General features: G+C 44.1%; 1 protein-coding gene across 4 annotated transcripts in view; it reads left to right on the top strand.

Annotated features, from left to right (window-relative positions):
- Nucleotides 1–4,904: 4,904 nt before the first annotated feature.
- The window catches only part of LOC126215242 (uncharacterized), an 80,399-nt gene continuing 66,012 nt past the window's right edge, over nt 4,905–19,291 (top strand). For 3 of the 4 annotated variants that reach the window (XM_049941908.1, XM_049941907.1, XM_049941904.1), the window contains exons 1-2: nt 4,905–5,098; nt 13,563–13,818. In XM_049941908.1, coding sequence (XP_049797865.1) covers nt 4,927–5,098; nt 13,563–13,818 — 428 coding nt within the window. In that variant the 5' untranslated portion in view covers nt 4,905–4,926. The remainder of the gene's footprint in view (nt 5,099–13,562; nt 13,819–19,291) is intronic. The other variant, XM_049941906.1, reaches the window with a different exon arrangement.

Below are 19,291 nucleotides of genomic sequence, written 5' to 3'. Positions count from 1 at the left end.
ACATGTTTAACACTCTAAGCGCCAAGCCCGTAAAATTTACGGGCCTGGGATCGCGCGAAAATCACCAAGCCCGTAAAATTTACGGGCCGCTACATTTAATTTCATTCAAAACACTGCAACGTTATTTCTACGGGTTTGGCCAGCGCTATACGTTTTTCAGATGTTTATTAACAAAATGCGTCCATAGATGTCACGGCAGCGCTGTAATTCATGTTAAAACTTATCTTTGCGTTCTCAGTCTGTATATCATTCAGTTGTTTGTCATCATGTTTCGGCGCGGTTTATCAGACGCAGAAATTGCGGATTTGATCAATCATAGCGACACTCTGGATAATGTAGAGAGTGATTCAGACGATTCTGAATGCAATGGTGTGTTTGAAGGTACGTATTTCCGAATTTTCCACGTAATTGTGCAGTACGCACATATCTGTTGAACATGTGTAAACGATGTATGTAGTTACACATAATGTGATATTCTTTTTAGAAGACGAGATTGATGACAGTTTGTCTTCAGATGAAGACGAGAATGATGTTGAAGGTGTTGCTTCAAATCCAGCAGCTGTGCCGTATCCGAAAGACAGTGAGTGGACTGCAGTTGACACCTACCGACCTCTGCCTGTCAACACGACACCCAGGCAGATACTAGTGGATATTGATGAGTCGAGTTCTGTACTGGATTGCAGTAAAGTGTTCCTTACTGACAGTGACGTAAATGAACTCAAGAGACAGACAAATTTGTATGCATCACAGACAATACAGAAGAAAAGAAGAGGAAATAATCTGAAGCCCCATTCAGTTTTGAGTTCGTGGAAGCCAGTGACTATAAGTGAGATGAGGCGTTTCTTGGGTATTATTTTCCACATGTGTGTTTCGAAAAAGCCAAAAATTGCGGACCATTGGAGCACTAATCCTGTTCTTAGTTGTAACTTTTGTCCCCATGTCATGAGCCGTTTGCGTTTCACTCAGATACTGTCATGCTTGCATCTTGTTGACAATTCAAATCAGAAAAAACCAGGCGAAGATGGATTTCATCCACTTTACAAAGTTTTGCCATATTATAATAATTTGAAGGAGCGATGTATCCAGGCATATCGTCCCTCAGAAAAAGTGACAATTGATGAAGGAATTTGCCCATTTCGAGGTCGTGTGAGTTTCCGTGTTTACATGCAAAATAAGCCTCATAAGTATGGACTGAAAGTATATGCTGTTGCTGAAGCCAGTAGTGGCTATGTTGTAAATTTTGAAGTTTATGCTGGTAAGCATATTGTTGACAATTCTTCGTCTGCGGTTATTTTGCGATTGTTGTCTGACAGCAGCTTGCTGAACAAAGGCCACACTGTGTATTTAGATCGATTTTATTCCAGTCCAGAGCTATTTCAGCAACTGGCAGAGAAAGGCACTGGAGCTGTTGGTACTGTGAACAAATCCAGGAAAGGATTGCCTAAAGATTTAGTATCTGCTAAGCTGAAAAAGGGCGAAATGTCTTTTCGGCGTAAAGATAATGTATTGGCAATGAAGTGGAAAGATAAGAGAGATGTGTATACATTGTCTACAAGGCATCAAGCAACATTTGGTACGCATACTAAGAGAAATGGGTCTGTAGTATTGAAACCACTTCAGGTACTTGATTACAACCTCAATAAAATTGGAGTGGATATTGGAGACCAACGCCTGCAGTACAATCCGTTCCAGCACAGAACTGTGAAATGGTGGCGAAAATTATATTTCCATTTGCTGCTTATGGGAGTATCAAATGCATTTTGGCTGTACAATGCAGTGCACAGGAAGAATATTACAATAACAGACTTTATAACAGTGCTTGCAGTTCAGCTTGTTGAAGACGACACACTTGAATTCATTCCAAGAAATGAAGGAACTGTAGGTCGGCTAACAAAGAGACATTTTTTGCAGCACATACCTGCAACTACTAAGAAGTATGCTGCTCGTGTGTGTCACGTGTGCAGTTCCAGGAGCAAGAAACAGAGTGGCAAGGCTTCTCGCAAAGAGACACGATACGAATGTGAACAGTGTGGCGTTGCACTCTGCCTGGAACCTTGCTTTAAAATTTTCCACACTAAAAAACAATATGATTCTGTGTGAAATTTATATGTAATACTGTATACTATCAGAAACATGTAATGTAGTGCCACAATTTTGGTTAAAAATAAATCACAATTGTATTCCCTTATTCGTATGACTTTTTCTAAATTCTTAAAACATCTAAGTGATTTCTATAACTGTACCTTAAAGCTGTGCATTGTAAAGTAGTTTCTTTCACTCAGAATTAAAGTAGAAATGTGCAGCTTCAAGATGGTACCAAATTTGCCACAATCCAAACAGTAGATTTGATGCAGTAATTTTTTTAATATTGGTAAAATTGCCCGGTTTCTAGGGACGGGTGCATAAAATAGGCCTGGTACAGAGAGTGTTAAAATTTACGTAATTTCAGCTGTTGTATAATGAAGTCTTCCTGACGGATATCTATAATTTCACGGTGTAGGCACCCAGAAGATGACCCCCCCACGTCGGCTTGAAACCGGTTGGCGATATAATAATAATAAATGCGAATAAGACTGTTTCTGAATAATTGCTTCGGTCTGGAATCGCGCGACCGCTACGGTCGCAGGTTCGAATCCTGCCTCGGGCATGGATGTGTGTGATCTCCTTAGGTTAGTTAGGTTTCACTAATCTTAAGTTCTAGGGGATTGATGACTCAGATGTTAAGTCCCATAGTACCCAGAGCCATTTGAACCATTTTGAATAGAAAGACTGCAGGTCTCATAAATCTGGAAGGTAGTCTGTGGCCTGCTGATACATTTCAGCTGGAGTTTGTTACCCTGCTGAAGAAAGACATAGGTATAATCGAATATATTTGGTTTTTGGCCCATCCCTGATGATAGCACTTCGCAACTTTCTTTTCACTGCTGTATACAGACCTGAAACGATCCTTCATGGGGCGAGAGCAGTGAGGCGGAGGGGAATGGAGGGGGATTGGGGTGGGGAGGGAAGGGTGAGCGCACGTCTGCTGTAGTACGACACCGGAAGAAAACTACTGACAGATCCTGAGGCAGTGATTAAGTGCTAAGGTGGCTCAGTACAGTCTGTTAACGAATGGACGAGCGTATACAGTAGGTTTCAAGAATTGTGAGTGGTAGGAAAATTTCTTGATAACAGAACCTCTTACATTGCACTCGAGACAGCTTGGCGTGCTGCAGAACATAATCTGACAGACAGGATGAACTGATGGTGCTGTGGTGTACGGGGAGATGTAATTCTTGAGTGACTGTGGGACGGTACAAGTTGACTTACACAAAATTTCTAGATGGTGAGATGAATGGTAGTTGGATCTAAACGTAGAAATACTGGAATACAGCATTAGCAGTCACATCGATGAAATATCTCTGTGTAAGGTTGCAAAGCGATATGAAATGGAATGAGCATTTAAGAATGGAGCAGAGAAGGTGAATGCACGACTTCGAGTGGGAGAATTTTAGGAAACATAGGGTTAATCTGTAGAAGACAGAATATAGGACAATAGTACAACCCATTCTTGAGTGCTGTTTGAGTGTTTTGGATCCGCACCAGGTCCTATTAAAGAAAGACATCGAAGCAATTGAGAGGTGTGCAGCTAGATTTGTTACCTGTAGATTCGAACAACACTCACGTGTTGTAGAGATGGTTTGTGAACCCAAATAGGGACCCCTGTAAGGAAGACAATGTTATTTTCGAGGAACACTGCAGAAAAAATTTAGAGAACCGATATTCGTAGCTGACTGCACAATGATTTCACGGGCATCAACGTCCATTTGGCGCAAGAAGCACTGTACAGAGAAATTATGGTGTCCGTGGGGGCAAATATACAGTCGTTTTTCCCTTGCCGTATTTAAGAGCGTAACAGGAGAGGGAATGACTAGTAGTGGTGGAAGGCAGCTTCCGCCATGCACCCTATTGTGACTTATTGCGAGTATAGGGAGATGTTCATGTACATCTACAACAATGCTCAGCATGCCAGCAAGCGGTGTGTGACGGAGCGTGCTTCTAGCACCCCTAGCTGACAGTCTCTTTAGTGGACTTGTTGCATCTTCTAGGTGTCCTGCAAACAAAACAGAGACTTTGGCTCGTCTTCCACAAGATTTTCTGTTTGATCGTTCCTATTTAAGTTGGCCCTAATTCTAATTCCTTAGCATTAGCTGAAATGGCTCCCTCTGAATTTGTGTGACTCATCGAGCAAAAGAAAATAACGGAGTCCTTCTAGTTCGTATGTGGGTGACACAAGACTTTTCATTGTTTAGAATCAGCTGCCACTGCCGCGCGAGGTTGCTGCACGGTCTGTGGCATCTTGTCACGGTTCGCGCGGCTCCCCCTGTCGGAGGTTCGAGTCCTCCCTCGGGCATGGGTGTGTGTGTTGTCCTTATCATAAGTTAGTTTAAGTTGGGTTAAGTAGTTTGTAAACTTAGGGACCGATGACATCAGCAGTTTGATCGCGTAAGCTCTTACCACAAATTTAATTAAAAAAAATTAATGTTCAACTGCCTCTTTGCGTACCGCACCGATAAATTCTCTAAATCATTTTGCTATTGCTTTGACCTTCTGATGACTTTACTAGATGGTAAAAGAGAGCATCATCTGCAAACAATGGCTGCTCAGATTGCCTCCTAAATCGTTTTTATAGATTAGGAACAGCAGAGTTCCTTCAACACTTCCTTTGGGAAGGGCAGCTACCACTTTTGTTTTACTCGACGACTTTTGCGAACTCTCACCAGGCAAACAGGAATACGGCGGTCATCCGGACGAGAGGCGTCACGCCACGCTTCCCGTGGTTTGGCCGTCCTGCGGCAGACTTCCGCTGCGCCCGCCGTCATATGGAGCGCGCGCTCCCTGCGACGCGCACTGCTTCTGTTTGCTCCCCAGCGTCGACAGCGGACAATGCAGCCGGCGGGCGTAATTGCCACAATGGCAGCTCTGCTTGTAGCAAACGGGACCTACTCGGTGCTGGATAGCGTCTGCTGGCACCTCAACAACGTTACTGAGTCTGGGAGAATCTCTAAATTCAGGCGCGTTGAAGATTTGGTGCGATGGAACTACTGTATTGATGAAGGTAAGTGCTTTTTCGTGCAGTACAGACTGACAAGACGTTATGCACAGTGCAGTTTTCACTCACGCACAGGCGCCTTGGCTTTCATATGCTCTTATCAAAGGTTATACGTTTTCTCCCTGACAGTGAAGGACCGCCTTGGGGACAAATTGCACTTCATTTTCACCCTTTTCGGTCAATGTACTTTGCAATAACCTTTTGCATGTGAAAAATATCGTAAAGTACGATTTGGAAAGACGGTAAATTAAGCATCTATATTTGCGAATTGAGCCCAAAACGTTTTTAATATGTGTGAGAATAGATAGAAGTAAGATGTTGCGAAATACAACGAGTAGATTCTTTAAAACCAAAGCACCTTCTTGCATAATTTCTGCTGTACCTCGTCATAATAGCACCCTTTACGTATTTTCCATAGTTCTGTATTCTACATAATCGTGGACATTGATATTACAATAAAAAACAATTCACAATGAATATAGTGATGTCAAACGGATCTTAACTACTTAACGTACAGCGATACATCGATAAGAAAGAAAATGAAATACAAACTAAGAACAAAATTTCGATCGTTGCTAAGCACAGTGAGGAGTGGAAAGTTCCGAGTGATAAGAGAAAACGGTGGGCTGCATTCTGCGCTTCAGAAATTAACATTCGCCGTTGTGTCATCGCGGTGCAGAGGACGTATCCTTAGCGGTACAGCACAGACATCGGTGGCTGATGCCTGAAGTGGCTGCGACGGAGTTCACTTCCTTCACTGTAGTGTTTAATTTCCTAAATTAAGTAAAATATTTTTGTAATTCTAAAATTACCTTACAATGAGCCTGACAACGTTCGTAGGGTTGAATCGCCTGTAGACGTATAGAAAAAGACCATCCTCCTTTCCTTTTTCGTGATGGATCTATGACTCTGTCATTGAAATTTGGAAACCTGTGAATCGTTTTCTTTGCAATAGATAGCATGGCAAGATGAGACAGCCTATCTTCATCTCCGGTACTTCTAAGAAACTGTTTGATCCGCGACAACGTGCGGAAACACGTCTCTGCTTCACAGCTTCTCATGGGACAGCAGCCGCTGATTTCAGCAGATTCCTGACGTCGCCAAAAGGTTCTTGCAGAATATTTTCAATGACAAACTTTATAAGGGCTCCTGCGTTTTTTTTTCTTGAAACCTGTTTCGAGAATAAATGGTCTGTAGCTCTGTTTTTAACTCAGCTTTACTTAAAAAATTGATAGGACTGCGTAACAGCAGATGGCACATTTTCAGGACACTAATTTTTCAATGAAAGAAAGAAGCGCTGTTTGAGTAAATAATAGGGGGCAACAAGTGGCTGCAGAATTCAAACCTCTGTTTCTTCTGTGATATCATTAACATTGTCTCTAATTTTAAAAATTTCGTTTCGGAATGATGCTGCTGCTTGCTTTATTGAGACGCGACCAGTGGTATATTTTTGAAATTGGCTGTACTAGATGTTCACGTAGGGCATACATACATATTATAAAAATGGATGTGTGTGTGTGTGTGTGTGTGTGTGTGTGTGTGTGTGTGTGTGTGTGTGTGTGTGTGTGGTTTGCAGATGTACCACATCCCCTCCTGAACCGATTTCAATCAAACTTCCTACACACATCTCTTACCACCAAAAATGAATTGCTGTGGGGGTAATAACTACTCATCTATCATAGTTCAGGACACATAACGTCGTAAACAGTGAGATGCACGACAGATTGCCTCATAATGGATGACGTCTAAATGACTGCTTCTTCCCTACCACCTCTGTTCGCAGCACATTCTGCACACAGTACCGTCATACACCAGCGAATGTACCTGCAAAGTCGTGTCATTGTATGACGCAAGGATCAGGAGATGTGGCGTCATGTATGAATTTTTAATACATTTATTCGTTAGAGCTGAGACACACATAGAGTCGAGTCCACTTAAGAGAAATCCCCGATACCTGGCAGAGCTTTCATCATCTTTCAGCTGCGAAGCGCAAACGGCTGTAGGCGAAAACAGCCACCTGTAGGGCTGTGAAGAGTCTGTGCAGACGTTTACAGAATCGCGGTCCAGACATGAAAATAAGCTGTGCTTACACTTCTGGAAATTATGCATATTTCGTTTCGTAATTTTAAGTGTTTTCATGAATACATATAAATGAATTTTTTTCGATATTACAGAAAAACGCAGTTCAATTTTTGTTTTCATTTCTCATGGAAAATTGCCAAATGAATAGCTATACATTGCTGGGTTTGTCAGCTAGTTATTTTTATAAGATATCCCTAACCGAAAGGAAATTTTTGTGTTATAGAGTTTTATCCTTAGACGACATGTTTGATTTACATTTGTTGTCTGGCTGCTGGTATCTTCAATGTGTTTAAGACATTCTGGAGTGTCCTCTCTATTCACATTAACTGTGAGCACTTTTCACGATTTAAAGTTCCATGTAATGGCTGATCCATGTGGGATTTTTTGTTTCACAACTGCATCTGGAACAGCCACTTTTCGAGGTGAATGACAGAAAAGTATTGCTACCTCCGCAGTAGTTCTGAAAAACGGTTTCATTTTTTTGTTTCGACTTGTCGCTTGGGCAAAAATTAAGTTCAGTGAGTGTTCATAACAATGTACGTAATACACGAAATTATGCCCTTATATTACAGTTGATTGGATTTCTGTATGACGGTCACGCATGACGCTGGCGCCATCACAAATTTGAGATATTACGTTTTCTTTCGTTTCTTGGACAATATGGGCGAGTACATCTTTAATTGAATCAGCCAAGGAGGTAGCACTGATAAGCGATTGATTTGAAAACATGCAAAATCTTTCAACCGGCTCTTCAGCAGATAACAGAAAACGAAATACTACCAGTAACTGAAATTTAGAAGCTACATCAGATGTTTCATCCGCTAACAGAGACACAAAAATGTCTTCGCTAGTTCTGCATTATCTTCGTCCTGACACACATGTAGCGTACAGTCCAATAAATTCTTCTGCATACCACTGGGTGCACCTAAAAGACAGCAGACTTGTTCCCGTGCTCTTTCGCATCCGCAGCTGACGCGGAAGTGAGGTTTACCCGTTCCCTAAGTATTCTAGGACTGTTAGATTGTACTGTTTCATGATGTACACGTAGCGCAAGTTCAGACCCACTGCAGAACTTTATCTTGGAAAGAACATAGCGAGTTTGTCTTATATCGCCGTTCTGTCTTTCTGTATTTTGCCTGAAAGCTAAGATGTTGCATAATTTGTGTTTTTCCAACGACTGATAATGCTAAAAATAGCATTCTTATGTCCAATAGATTCCCCACGCTTCTTAAACTTCTCTGTTAGATGACTTACAAGGAAACTGTTAAGTGCGACGTCGCAGGAACTGTCTTTAGTAAGGCTTACTCGAAAGTGAAAATCGTGACCAGAAAAATATTAACTGGTGATGACGCACCATGTCCACAGAAAACGAGAGTCTGGGATGCGCAGAGATCAACCTTCTGTGGGATGCATGTATTACACCTCACAAAATGGACATCGTCGACATCCAAGAAATGTTAGAAACAAACCATTAACTTGTACCATGAAAACCGAATAAAAATGGCGCGTCTCAATGATCACAAAGGTTCGCACCATCGAGATAAAAGACGAGCTCCTTGGCAACTACGAAGCGTGCAAGGCATCCACTCTTGAAGAATGCATACAGAAATCACATTGGAGTAACAGGGTGACGAGAACTAATGGAAAGTGATGGCGTGCAACCGAATGCGAAACAGCCTGTCGTGGAGCTTATCGTGAAACTGGCTATCCTTTAAGGCGTTGCTGCAGATAGTACAATAATATGTTTTATACGCACAGAAAAGACAAACATGTGGAGGTTGAATTCATCTGGTGGTTCCAGGTGGTATGAACTGCAATGTCACACACTTTCCAGGGGCGATAGTTTGTTCTTTAGCAGTATGACTTTTATACGTAGGCGACGAATGAAACAAAAGCAACTTATTTTGACGAGCTATTAGCCAAATGCAGTGTTCATACCATAGTTGCAGTTATCTAACGCCCGTCCTCAGACTCTTGCTTGCTATGATGTAAATATCCCCTACTGCCCTTGCCAAAGTCACTCACATGAGAGAGAATCAAGGGGCGCAAAGCACCTCTTAGTTCCTGCAGAGCAATGAATAGCGTTCCAGCATATTTACCATCCGGTTAAAGAGTCAGTTAATTGTATACGAATTGATATTCCATGATCTTGATAGAATTCTCTTGATACCTTTAATTTCCAGGGTCCCTTTCATATGTGTTTCCTCTTCAAATGCAGATTGGTTGCAGTTGAAAACAAATTCCTTACTCAACGATAGGATAAGTTTGAATACCGCCCCTACAAATTTCTGGGCCGATTCCGTAGTATGCTGTGCATCGTCAAGCTTCGTTTGAAATTTCATTGTCCTACAGTTCTGTAGCACAGTTTGACGTTAAGCAAGCATCCACTGCTTCTCTTGAAATCACTATATGTATGTCGCGCGCAGTTTGATGTGGATAACGTAGTACGTCACCAGCATCTACATCCCGTAAATTGTATCGAGCATCCTTGAAACGCGAAAACATCAGTTTTTGTGACAAGCGCGTCTTGTCTGTTCAATAACCGTAGTTTTTCTTATGCACTAACGGTCCTATTTCTGCGAACTTCTTCAAAATACACTACTGGCCATTAAAATTGCTACGCCGCGAAGATGGCGTGCTACAGACGCGAAATTTAACCGACAGGAAGAGGATGCTGTGATATGCAAATGATTAACTTTTCACAGCATACACACAAGGTTGACGCCGGTGCCGACACCTACAACGTGCTGACATTAGGAAAGATTCCAACGGATTTCTCATACACAAACAGCAGTTGACCGGCGTTGCCTGATGAAATGTTGTTGTGATGCCTCGTGTAAGAAGGAGAAATGCCTACCATAACGCTTCCAACTTGGATAAAGGTCGGATTGTAGCCTATCGCGATTGCGGTTTATCGTATCGCGACATTGCTGCTCGCGTTGGTAGAAGTCCAATGACTGTTAGCAGAATATGGAATCGGTGGGTTCCGGAGGGTTATACGGAACGTCGTGCTGGATCCCAACGGCCTCGTATCACTAGCAGTCGAGATGACAGGCATGGCTGTAACGGATCGTGCAGCCACGTCTCGATCCCTGAGTCAACAGGTGGGGACGTTTCCAATACAACAACCATCTGGACGAACAGATCGACGACGTTTGCAGCAGCATGGACTATCAGCTAGGAGACCATGGCTGCGGTTACCCTTGACGCTGCATCACAGATAGGAGCGCCTGCGATGGTGTACTCGACGACGAACTTGTGTGCACGAATGGCAAAACGTCATTTTTTCAGATGAATCCAGGTTCGGTTACAGCATCATGATTGTCGCATCCGTGTTTGGCGACATTGCGGTGAACGCACACTGGAAGCGTGTATTCGTCATCGCCTTACTGGCGTATCACCCGGCGTGATGGTATGGGGTGCCATTGGTTACAGGCACTTCGAATAGTGGACGTTACATTTCAGGTGTCTTACGACCCGTGGCTCTACATTCGATCCCTGTGAAACCATACATTTCAGCAGGATAATGCACGTCCGTATGTTGCTGGTCCCATATGGGTCTTTCTGGATACAGAAAATGTTCGACTGCTGCCCTGGCCGGCACATTCTCCAGATCTCTCACCAATTCGAAACGTCTGGTCAATGGTAGCCGAGCAACTGGCTCGTCACAATCCCGCCAGTCACTACTCTTGATGAACTGTGGTATCGTGTTGAACTGCATGGGCAGCTGTACCTGTACACGCCATCCACGCTCTGTTTGACTCAATGCCCAGGCGTATCAAGGCCGTTATTACGGCCAGAGGTGGTTGTTCTGGGTACTGATTTCTCAGGATCTATGCACAGAAATTCCGTGAAAATGTAATCACTGTCATTTCTAGTATAATCTATTTGGCCGGCCGAAGTGGCCGTGCGGTTAAAGGCGCTGCAGTCTGGAACCGCAAGTCCGCTACGGTCGCAGGTTCGAATCCTGCCTCGGGCATGGATGTTTGTGATGTCCTTAGGTTAGTTAGGTTTAACTAGTTCTAAATTCTAGGGGACTAATGACCTCAGCAGTTGAGTCCCATAGTGCTCAGAGCCATTTGAACCATTTTAATCTATTTGTCCAATGAATACCCGTTTATCATCTGCATTTCTTCTTGGTGTAGCAATTTTAATGGCCAGTAGTGTATATTCGTAATTGTTGTTTTCCTATGCCACGGATGATTTTCCAAATACAAAATTACGTTTGGTACCAACTCCTAGGACAGCGACTGTCCTTCAGTACGTTTCACTGGAAACGGGAACTGGGGCTCCCTGTCCGACAGCGTCGATGAACTACACCACACCTGTTTCAGTAACACTTTCTTTCTATTGCCGTGCACGTGTCACCACCACTATACGCCTTTTGTACATTGTTCGCACGACACCACACATTCCACTGACTCATTTGCAGAAAGGCAAATCCTTCATCCGCCACTTCTTTCTCACTCAGCGAAATTTCTTGGGATTCTTTCTGACGGAATCTCAACTTCGGCTACTGTTACTGAAGATATAACGCAATGTTTACTTTGTTTATCGTTGCCATTGCTCTGCTTTGTATCAACACCATTAGCACTGTAGCACTATCGTGACTTACTCGTCAACTAAGCAGTTAAGCTACGCTCCGTAGCCTCGTGCTGTCGACAGCATTTGATACCTTCAGTCCCACCCCCTGTTGGCATCTGCAGCCAGTGTTGTGTTAGCACGGTAGGCAAAATGTGGGTCGTCGAATGGCGTTAGATCTGACATGCCAACGCATGTACAGCTTGTGCCTTTACCCTTAGCTAACAGCAAACACGGAAAACAAAATGGGCTATTTTTAGAAGTGAAGCAGGAAATGCAAATGTTGCTTTTACGTCCATTTACATTAACACACCTGGAGGATGCCTTACCTCGACTTGTTTACGCTTGCCTTAACTCGAGCTGAGGCGGCGGCCTCTGAATTTCATAGTTCCCTTCGAAGCTTTAAGGTGTTTCATCTAGAGATACTTTTTGTGTGTCCAGAGACCATGCCGCAAACTTTCTGGCAGGTGAGAACAGATCAGCGCTTTTTAGTGCAAAGCCACGCTCTGCCACTCAGTGCCTTCATTGCTGCTTTATTTACGGCGAGGAACCGTATGTCAACCGCACTTGCATATCGGTCGACAATTTCAGTTCGATTATTTCTAAAATGATCTCAACATTTGATGAGTACTTAGCTATTACATTTGTTTTCTCCCTGCTGCGTAAGCGCTGAACGTTCCCACACAAGTACAAAGGGACAGAAGTGCAACTACTGCCTCGGAAGTGTACAGAACAACGAATGGCAGCGCCTCTGCTGCTGACCTAACGAGATACCCTGGGTAAACACTGCTACAGCTAAGAGGAAAATACAGCTCAGAGACGGATCCCAGAGACTAAAGCGAGAGGAGAGTGGTATGCCGATTACATCATTGGGAATTCCAGCTTTTCTGGCTGCAGTTATTTGACTGTGACGCAGTACTTGGCAGGTAGACTGTGATGAGACAGGCTAAGTATGCGGCGCTCCAGGAGAGGAGAGTACAGAATGCCCGGGGTCGTGATTCACGGCCCAGCCTGGACTGGAGATCTGAAGTCACCAGGAAAGGCTCCCACCGGCTGCCGCTCCAGTCTGGAGCGCCCTGCCGCCTGCAGCCCAGCTGCCTCTCGGCCAGCCTGGAGTCTCCTCTCCAGCCCCGCACTGCCAGCGGGTCCATATGTCTCATTCCCAATCTCGCCAATCAAACGAGTTAACGATAAGTGTGATTTTCACTTAAATATTACTGTCTGCGCCTAGCCAGGTACATCGCACGTTCCTGTGGTAGCGGTGCTTACTCTGTCAAGCTGGGGCAGAACAGCATGGCTGACATGCGACATTAAATTATTTTGTTGAAAGGATGTCGAAAATATCGCAAGCGAGCTGTCTCAAGGACTCAGAAATGTAACAGCTGCGACCAGTGTAACCAGTTACGTATTGTATACCGAGTGGCTCCCCGTGAGATGGGCGAGAGTGCAACGTGGCATTCTCCGCTCTGCTCAGGGCCTCGATGCACGGATCGTCCACACCTATGCTGCAGTCAGAACTTCGGCTCATACGGAGTGACGGCACAGTGTCCAGTGTTGTACTGTCGGCGCAGCTCTTCCCGCTCCCTCGTCAAGGGGAGCCGCAGCAGTGGCCGCCGTGCTGTCAGCTGACTTGTCCTTTTGTTTGTAGAAGTGTGCAGCACACCTCACGCCATGTCCATTATCGTTGGCTGCAGCTCTCTTAGTGTTTCACTTTCAGTAGCTGCTGGTACTGATGTGCATATGAGTAGCCCGTGGAAGCTCGTGAGTCAGAGTGCAGACCTCGAGGTGACTGAAGAACGTTTTGCAGTTTGGCCAGCGAAGATGAGAACGTGCGACAGCTCGGAGCAGCCGCTCCTCGCGTGGTCAGCTGCGCAGCGCCTGACAGACCGCATCTGGGACTCCGGACTGTCGCCGCCGCCAGCAGGTGGAGCGGAGGACGGAGGGGGGTGCGCCGCCGCCCTGGCGCAGCTGCGCCGCCTCACGTATAACGAAGCCTGGGAACTCGTCCAGAAGCTCGACTGCCAGATCGCTGACGACTGTATCGACTCCCGCCGTGCACCGAGGTATGTAGACCACTCGATGCCATTACTACTAACCGTACAACTAATTCTTTCCTTAAATTTATTCTCAATGCTGTCACCTACTTTTCCTATTTTGCGATACTAACTATCTGTCAATAAGGGCACATTTGTGAGACCCAAAGAGGAAGCGCGCTAATACCTTCTGCCGCCGCCTCTTCTGTTGACACTTTACACCGAGCAGTCAATGGAATGTGCCTCGTGGCATACGTCTCTCTCCGCTCGCTGTCTCCGCATATCGCTACAGCAGACAGTAAATAATCTGATGATGACAGTCAAAGACTGAAAGCGGTAACTAACAATAAAAGCTTTTCATCGAGACTGCTTGCCTTACTAAAATTGAATTTATATTCCTATTTCCCAACCGTATTATCAAAAATCAATAAAAGTATAGCGTCGTTTGAGATGACAACAGCTGTAGCTCGATATCGTTGTTAGTTGTAAATTAGTTCAAAAGTGAACAATAAACACTGCAAGTGGCTAAATTAATTACTTTTCGAAAGAAGCAATTATAGAGCCAACACCCTGCACCACCAGATTACAGTAATACTCCACAACATTTGCTGTATATACGTAATTAAAATTTCTAACAAGGCAGCAGTCAGCAACAGTAAAATTATGGAAGCCATAGGAATCGAACAGCCAACCAGTGGCACGTCAGATGTTTATTCACACTTTTACCTTGTTTTACTGTTCATTAAGCCATGTGGCTATACCTTAGCATTTATATGGGTCATTTTAGTGTTGACTGAGCTTTATGACCTGTTTTCTCTTTCCACACAATAAGTTTACACACATAACTACTTCTTCCAAGGAAGAAAGGTTTATATCTGTTTAAACCTAGGTAAGGATTCGAATAAACTTGTGAAGTACAACTAGCTGGTGCATGATTCCCATTCTTTCCGTAAATCATTAACTTATAGTAAGACAGTCACATTCAAGCCAACTTTTGCTTCAAGGATCATGAAGTGGCATCACGGTATTACCGCCTCTAGCCTCGAAGACTTCGTCAACTCGGCGGGGAAGAGAGTTCGGAAAGTTTCTTCAGATCCGCAGCATCTGCCCGAGGCCTCCCACTGCTGCATCAGATCCCGCAGAGCTACCAGTGTGTGGGGATGTCGGCTGCCACGTCTCAGCTGCTGTTCCAGACAGTACCGTACAACGTCTGCGGCTCTGAGACCGGGTTGTCTAGTGGTCGCCTCGAGGTGCTGCAGGGCGCCTGAGTGTTCGCGAAACCGGGAGTGTATGCACGCAGCCCTGGGAACACGACTGTGTGTGTCATCTTCTACAACGCAAGTGTCCAGAGAATAGGGCAACACTTCGTCACCGAGAATGTTGAAATAAACGAGCTGGTTCAGGATCACACTGACCGTAGTGACTGAATCCAAGTCACGGCGACAGAAACACCCCTATGACAGCATAGAACCACCAGTGGCTTGAACTGCATCCTCTATAGGCCGTCGGTCCCATCGCCACCTCCATAATTTCAGAAGAGGTGAAATCGCGCGACTCGTGTGACGCACCTCCACCCAGCCACTGTCCGTCTCTGTGTGGTTTGGCCCACTCGAGACGCGCAGGTGTGAGTGTCTGTGTGAGCGACGGGCGCTGACTCCAAATGTCGAGTCTGTGCAGCCGCCTTCCGGACGATTGCTAGGCAGCTGGTTCAGATGGAGCTGCTTTGCCAGGCATTGGCAATTTGCGTCTCGTTTCAAACCGATCGCCAGTTTTTTCAAGATGAACTAATTTATTTATTGAGGAAAATCCGTGTTCTCTTATATTAGGTGGACATATTAACTGTGTTTTAAACCAGAAAGATGAACAACCAAATTTCAACTACTCGCCATAGTTAAAAAAGTTAGTAAGTGATCTACAACTCAAAGATGTATAGGAACTTCAGTACCCGACATCAGTCGAGTTGACGTATATAACCAGCCACTCCTGCAGCAGCCTAGATAGAATTTACGTGCCACCGAATTTGGAAAATTTTTTATTAAACGTTGAAACAGTTCCCGTGTATTTTAGTGATCACAGTACACTTTTAACTTCCTTTAATTTAAGTGTACAGCCAACCTGTCGGTTCAGAGGGCAATGGAATTTGAATATATCTGTTTTAACTGACGAAGAACTGGACTATGTGCCTCCGCACAGCAGACAAGCACCCAACAGTCATTGACTGGTGGACTAGGAGGGCTAAACCAAGGCTGCTGAAAGTTGTCATGCAGTATAGTGTAGCGAGGCGCAGGGAGTTGAGGAATACAATGGAGTTTTATTATAAAGTTTTGAGAGATATCAAGAGGCACATGACGTAATTCGTCTGAATGATATAAAAAATTAACAGCCAAGTTATTAAGCATTAAACAGCAACAGATGGAGGGACTAAAAATTAAATCGAAAGCCACATTAGTAGTAGCTGATGAAACTGCTTCTCTGTATCACTTGGTGCGGCATGCTAAAAACAGACAAGCTTTTATTGCTGAAGTCCAGACGCATACTGGTACAAGGCTCACATGCCGGAAAGAAATACTGGACCAAATCCACAGGTACTGTGACAACTTATACGCCCCTACCACAGTGGACGATGCAGCTCTCGAGGACTTTCTCACTATTTTAGGTCCACAGTTGTCGGGAACAGAAAACGCTGACATCCTGTCACCTATTACTAAAGATGAAGTGCATGAGGCAGTGCGTAACTCACCTCTCAAAAAATCTCCGGGACTTAGTGGCCTCCCTGTGGATTTTTATGCCCGCTACTGGTCTATAATTGGGGACAAGATAACTTCAATGGCGAATGTGGTCCTGACCGGAGAAGCGGTCCCTGCAGAGTTTAAGGAAAGTAAAATAGTACTGATTCCTAAGAGTAATGGCAAAACCAACTTAAACAATTTTCGGCCTCTTTCGCTACTAAATTCTGATTACAAAATAATTTCGCGTATTATCAACAAAAGACTCCGTGCCTTTTCCAACAAAATATTCAGTCATCATTAATCTTGTTCTCCAACCAGAACGATATTCGAAAGTCTATCTGCATACAGAGACGTCATTGCAATTACGTCAGTGGCAAGTATAAAATGTGCTTTAATCTTTACAGATTTCAACAAAGCTTTTGACCGCGTTAGTCATAGATACCTCTTTGCGACGCTGTCAAGAATGCCTTTCCACCCTCAGATTCTCAACATGCTAAGAAATATTGCAACAGGTATAAAAGCGAAACTAGCAATCAATGGCCAAACATCTAAACCCATACAGATAAGGCGAGGGGTTCCACAGGGCAGTCCCTTATCTATGTTTTTATTTTCCGTATCTTTAGAGCCCTTTCTCCGCACTGTCCACGCAAGATTAACAGGCATAACATTGAGTGGTGAGAAAACCGTCATACGAGCTTATGCTGATCACGTGGGTGTTGTAATAAGGAATAAGGAGGAGACAGTTACACTGGAAAAAGAAATCCAAAACTATTGTCTAGCGTCGGAAGCGACAACCAATGAAAACAGAAGTAAAATTTTGTATCTGTGGGGCCTAGATCACCTCCGACTGGCATGGGCAAAACAAGACAACAAACATAAAACTTTGGGAGTAACCTTAATGGCATGTCCGATGAGGATGGCTGCTTTCAACTGGACGGAAGCTAGGAGAAAAGTTCGTGGTGCTGTAATGGAGAACATCCATCGAACTGTGGACCAGGTGCAAAATGTCAGATTCATGAACTGCATTTTGTCTAAAGCGTATTTCACTGCACAGGTATTTCCAATCCACAAAGTAGTATCGAAAGGGATCATGTCCATTGTTACCAATTATTTATGGCGAGGAGACATATTCAGTGTTGGTGCGACTACCGTTATACTGGATGTCAGACACGGGGGCCTTGGTTTGGTGGGCATTCGAAATAAAGCGTCTGCTCTGTTCCTCAAACGGACTTTCCATATACTCATAGAACTTCCACAATGTATAATCGCAAAGCTCTTTGAGGCTGTGATACACCATAGCCTGCAAGCACCGATTGATGTGAGAAGGATTAATGCCCGTCTGCAGTATGTGAGGAACTTTTTCCTCGAAGCAAGTTACCTTAGTGACGAAATCAGAAGCAACACATGTACCACAGCGCGCGACATCATACTTGAAAGATGCATGGGTGGATGCGAAAAATTTTTCTTTTCCTCTTCATAAAGAAAAAAAAGTTGATAGAGCACTTGGCCGCGAAAGGCAAAAGTCCCGAGTTCGAGTCTCGGTCCGGCACACAGTTTTACTCTGCCAGGAAGTTTCATATCAGCGCACACTCGGCTGTAGAGTGAAAATTTCATTCTGGAAACATCCCCCAGGCTGTGGGTAAGCCATGTCTCAGCAATATCCTTTCTTTCAGGAGTGCTAGTTCTGCAAGGTTCGCAGGAGAGCTTCTGTGAAGTTCGGAAGGTAGGAGACGAGATACTGGCGGAATTAAAGCTGTGAGGACGGGGCGCGAGTCGTGCTTTGGTAGCTCAGTTAGTAGAGCGCTTGTCCGCGAAAGGCAAAGGTCGCGAGTTTGAGTTTTAATCTGCCAGGAAGTTTCATATCAGCGCACTCTCCGCTGTAGAGTGAAAATTTGATTCTAGAAAGAATATATTGTTACACGGGGAAACGTAAAATTTTGGAATTTTTCATTTTTATTCGAAACGTTCTAAGAAATATGTATGCGTTAATGGCACATGCTGTTGCTGATGTCCCTGTCTGCTATTTCCAGTTTGGCTGGTATCTCGGTATTGCAGATGACGTGCAGCGACATGAACAACGGCATGTGTTACTATGGTTTACATGTCTGTTATAACGTTCTGAGCAAAAATAACACATTCCCAAAAATATGCGTATCGCAATGCGATATTTTACTCTTTACTCTGCAGAAGAATAAAGGAAACCCGCTGGTGATAATGAAATATGGCCGAGATACGTGCCGGTAAAACGAGAAGAACCCGTGTTTGTTCAAGGTTGAATCTTTTCAAATTTTTGTTCTTAAATCAAAGACGAGATAAAAAAAAAGTGAGATTTCATGTCGAGAATTCACCTCAAGATGAATACCTACTCACAACATTCCAAGAAGCTGTATGAAGCGAAGAATCTGAGAATACAAGACGGACGCCTGGCTGTTGCTCTCGTAGGGCCGGCAAAGACGAGGTCACACTAATTACAGGGCGCACAGGAGCGAAGTGGCTGGGGAGACGGTCCAGTATGTGCTACTGCAGGAAAAACCCTCTACCACGCACTTCGTAGGGGTCTGTAGAGTATGGAAGTGGAAGTTGATTTAGATATTACCAACATGTTATTTTTAGAGCCTTATGACTGAATATTTACTTTCGCACAGGAAAAAATAAATTTCACGAGCTAGGTGACTGACGCAAAAGCGGTAGTGCATGATATAGAAAAATATACTGTCCAAAATAATATATGATCTCAAGCACATGCACCCTTATTTATTGTGTAATTACTGCTT

Source organism: Schistocerca nitens, chromosome 12 (genome assembly GCF_023898315.1).
Source record: "Schistocerca nitens isolate TAMUIC-IGC-003100 chromosome 12, iqSchNite1.1, whole genome shotgun sequence".
Taxonomy (NCBI): domain Eukaryota; kingdom Metazoa; phylum Arthropoda; class Insecta; order Orthoptera; family Acrididae; genus Schistocerca; species Schistocerca nitens.
The sequence above is the reverse complement of the archived record's forward strand: the minus strand, read 5'-3'. Positions and strand labels throughout refer to the sequence as shown.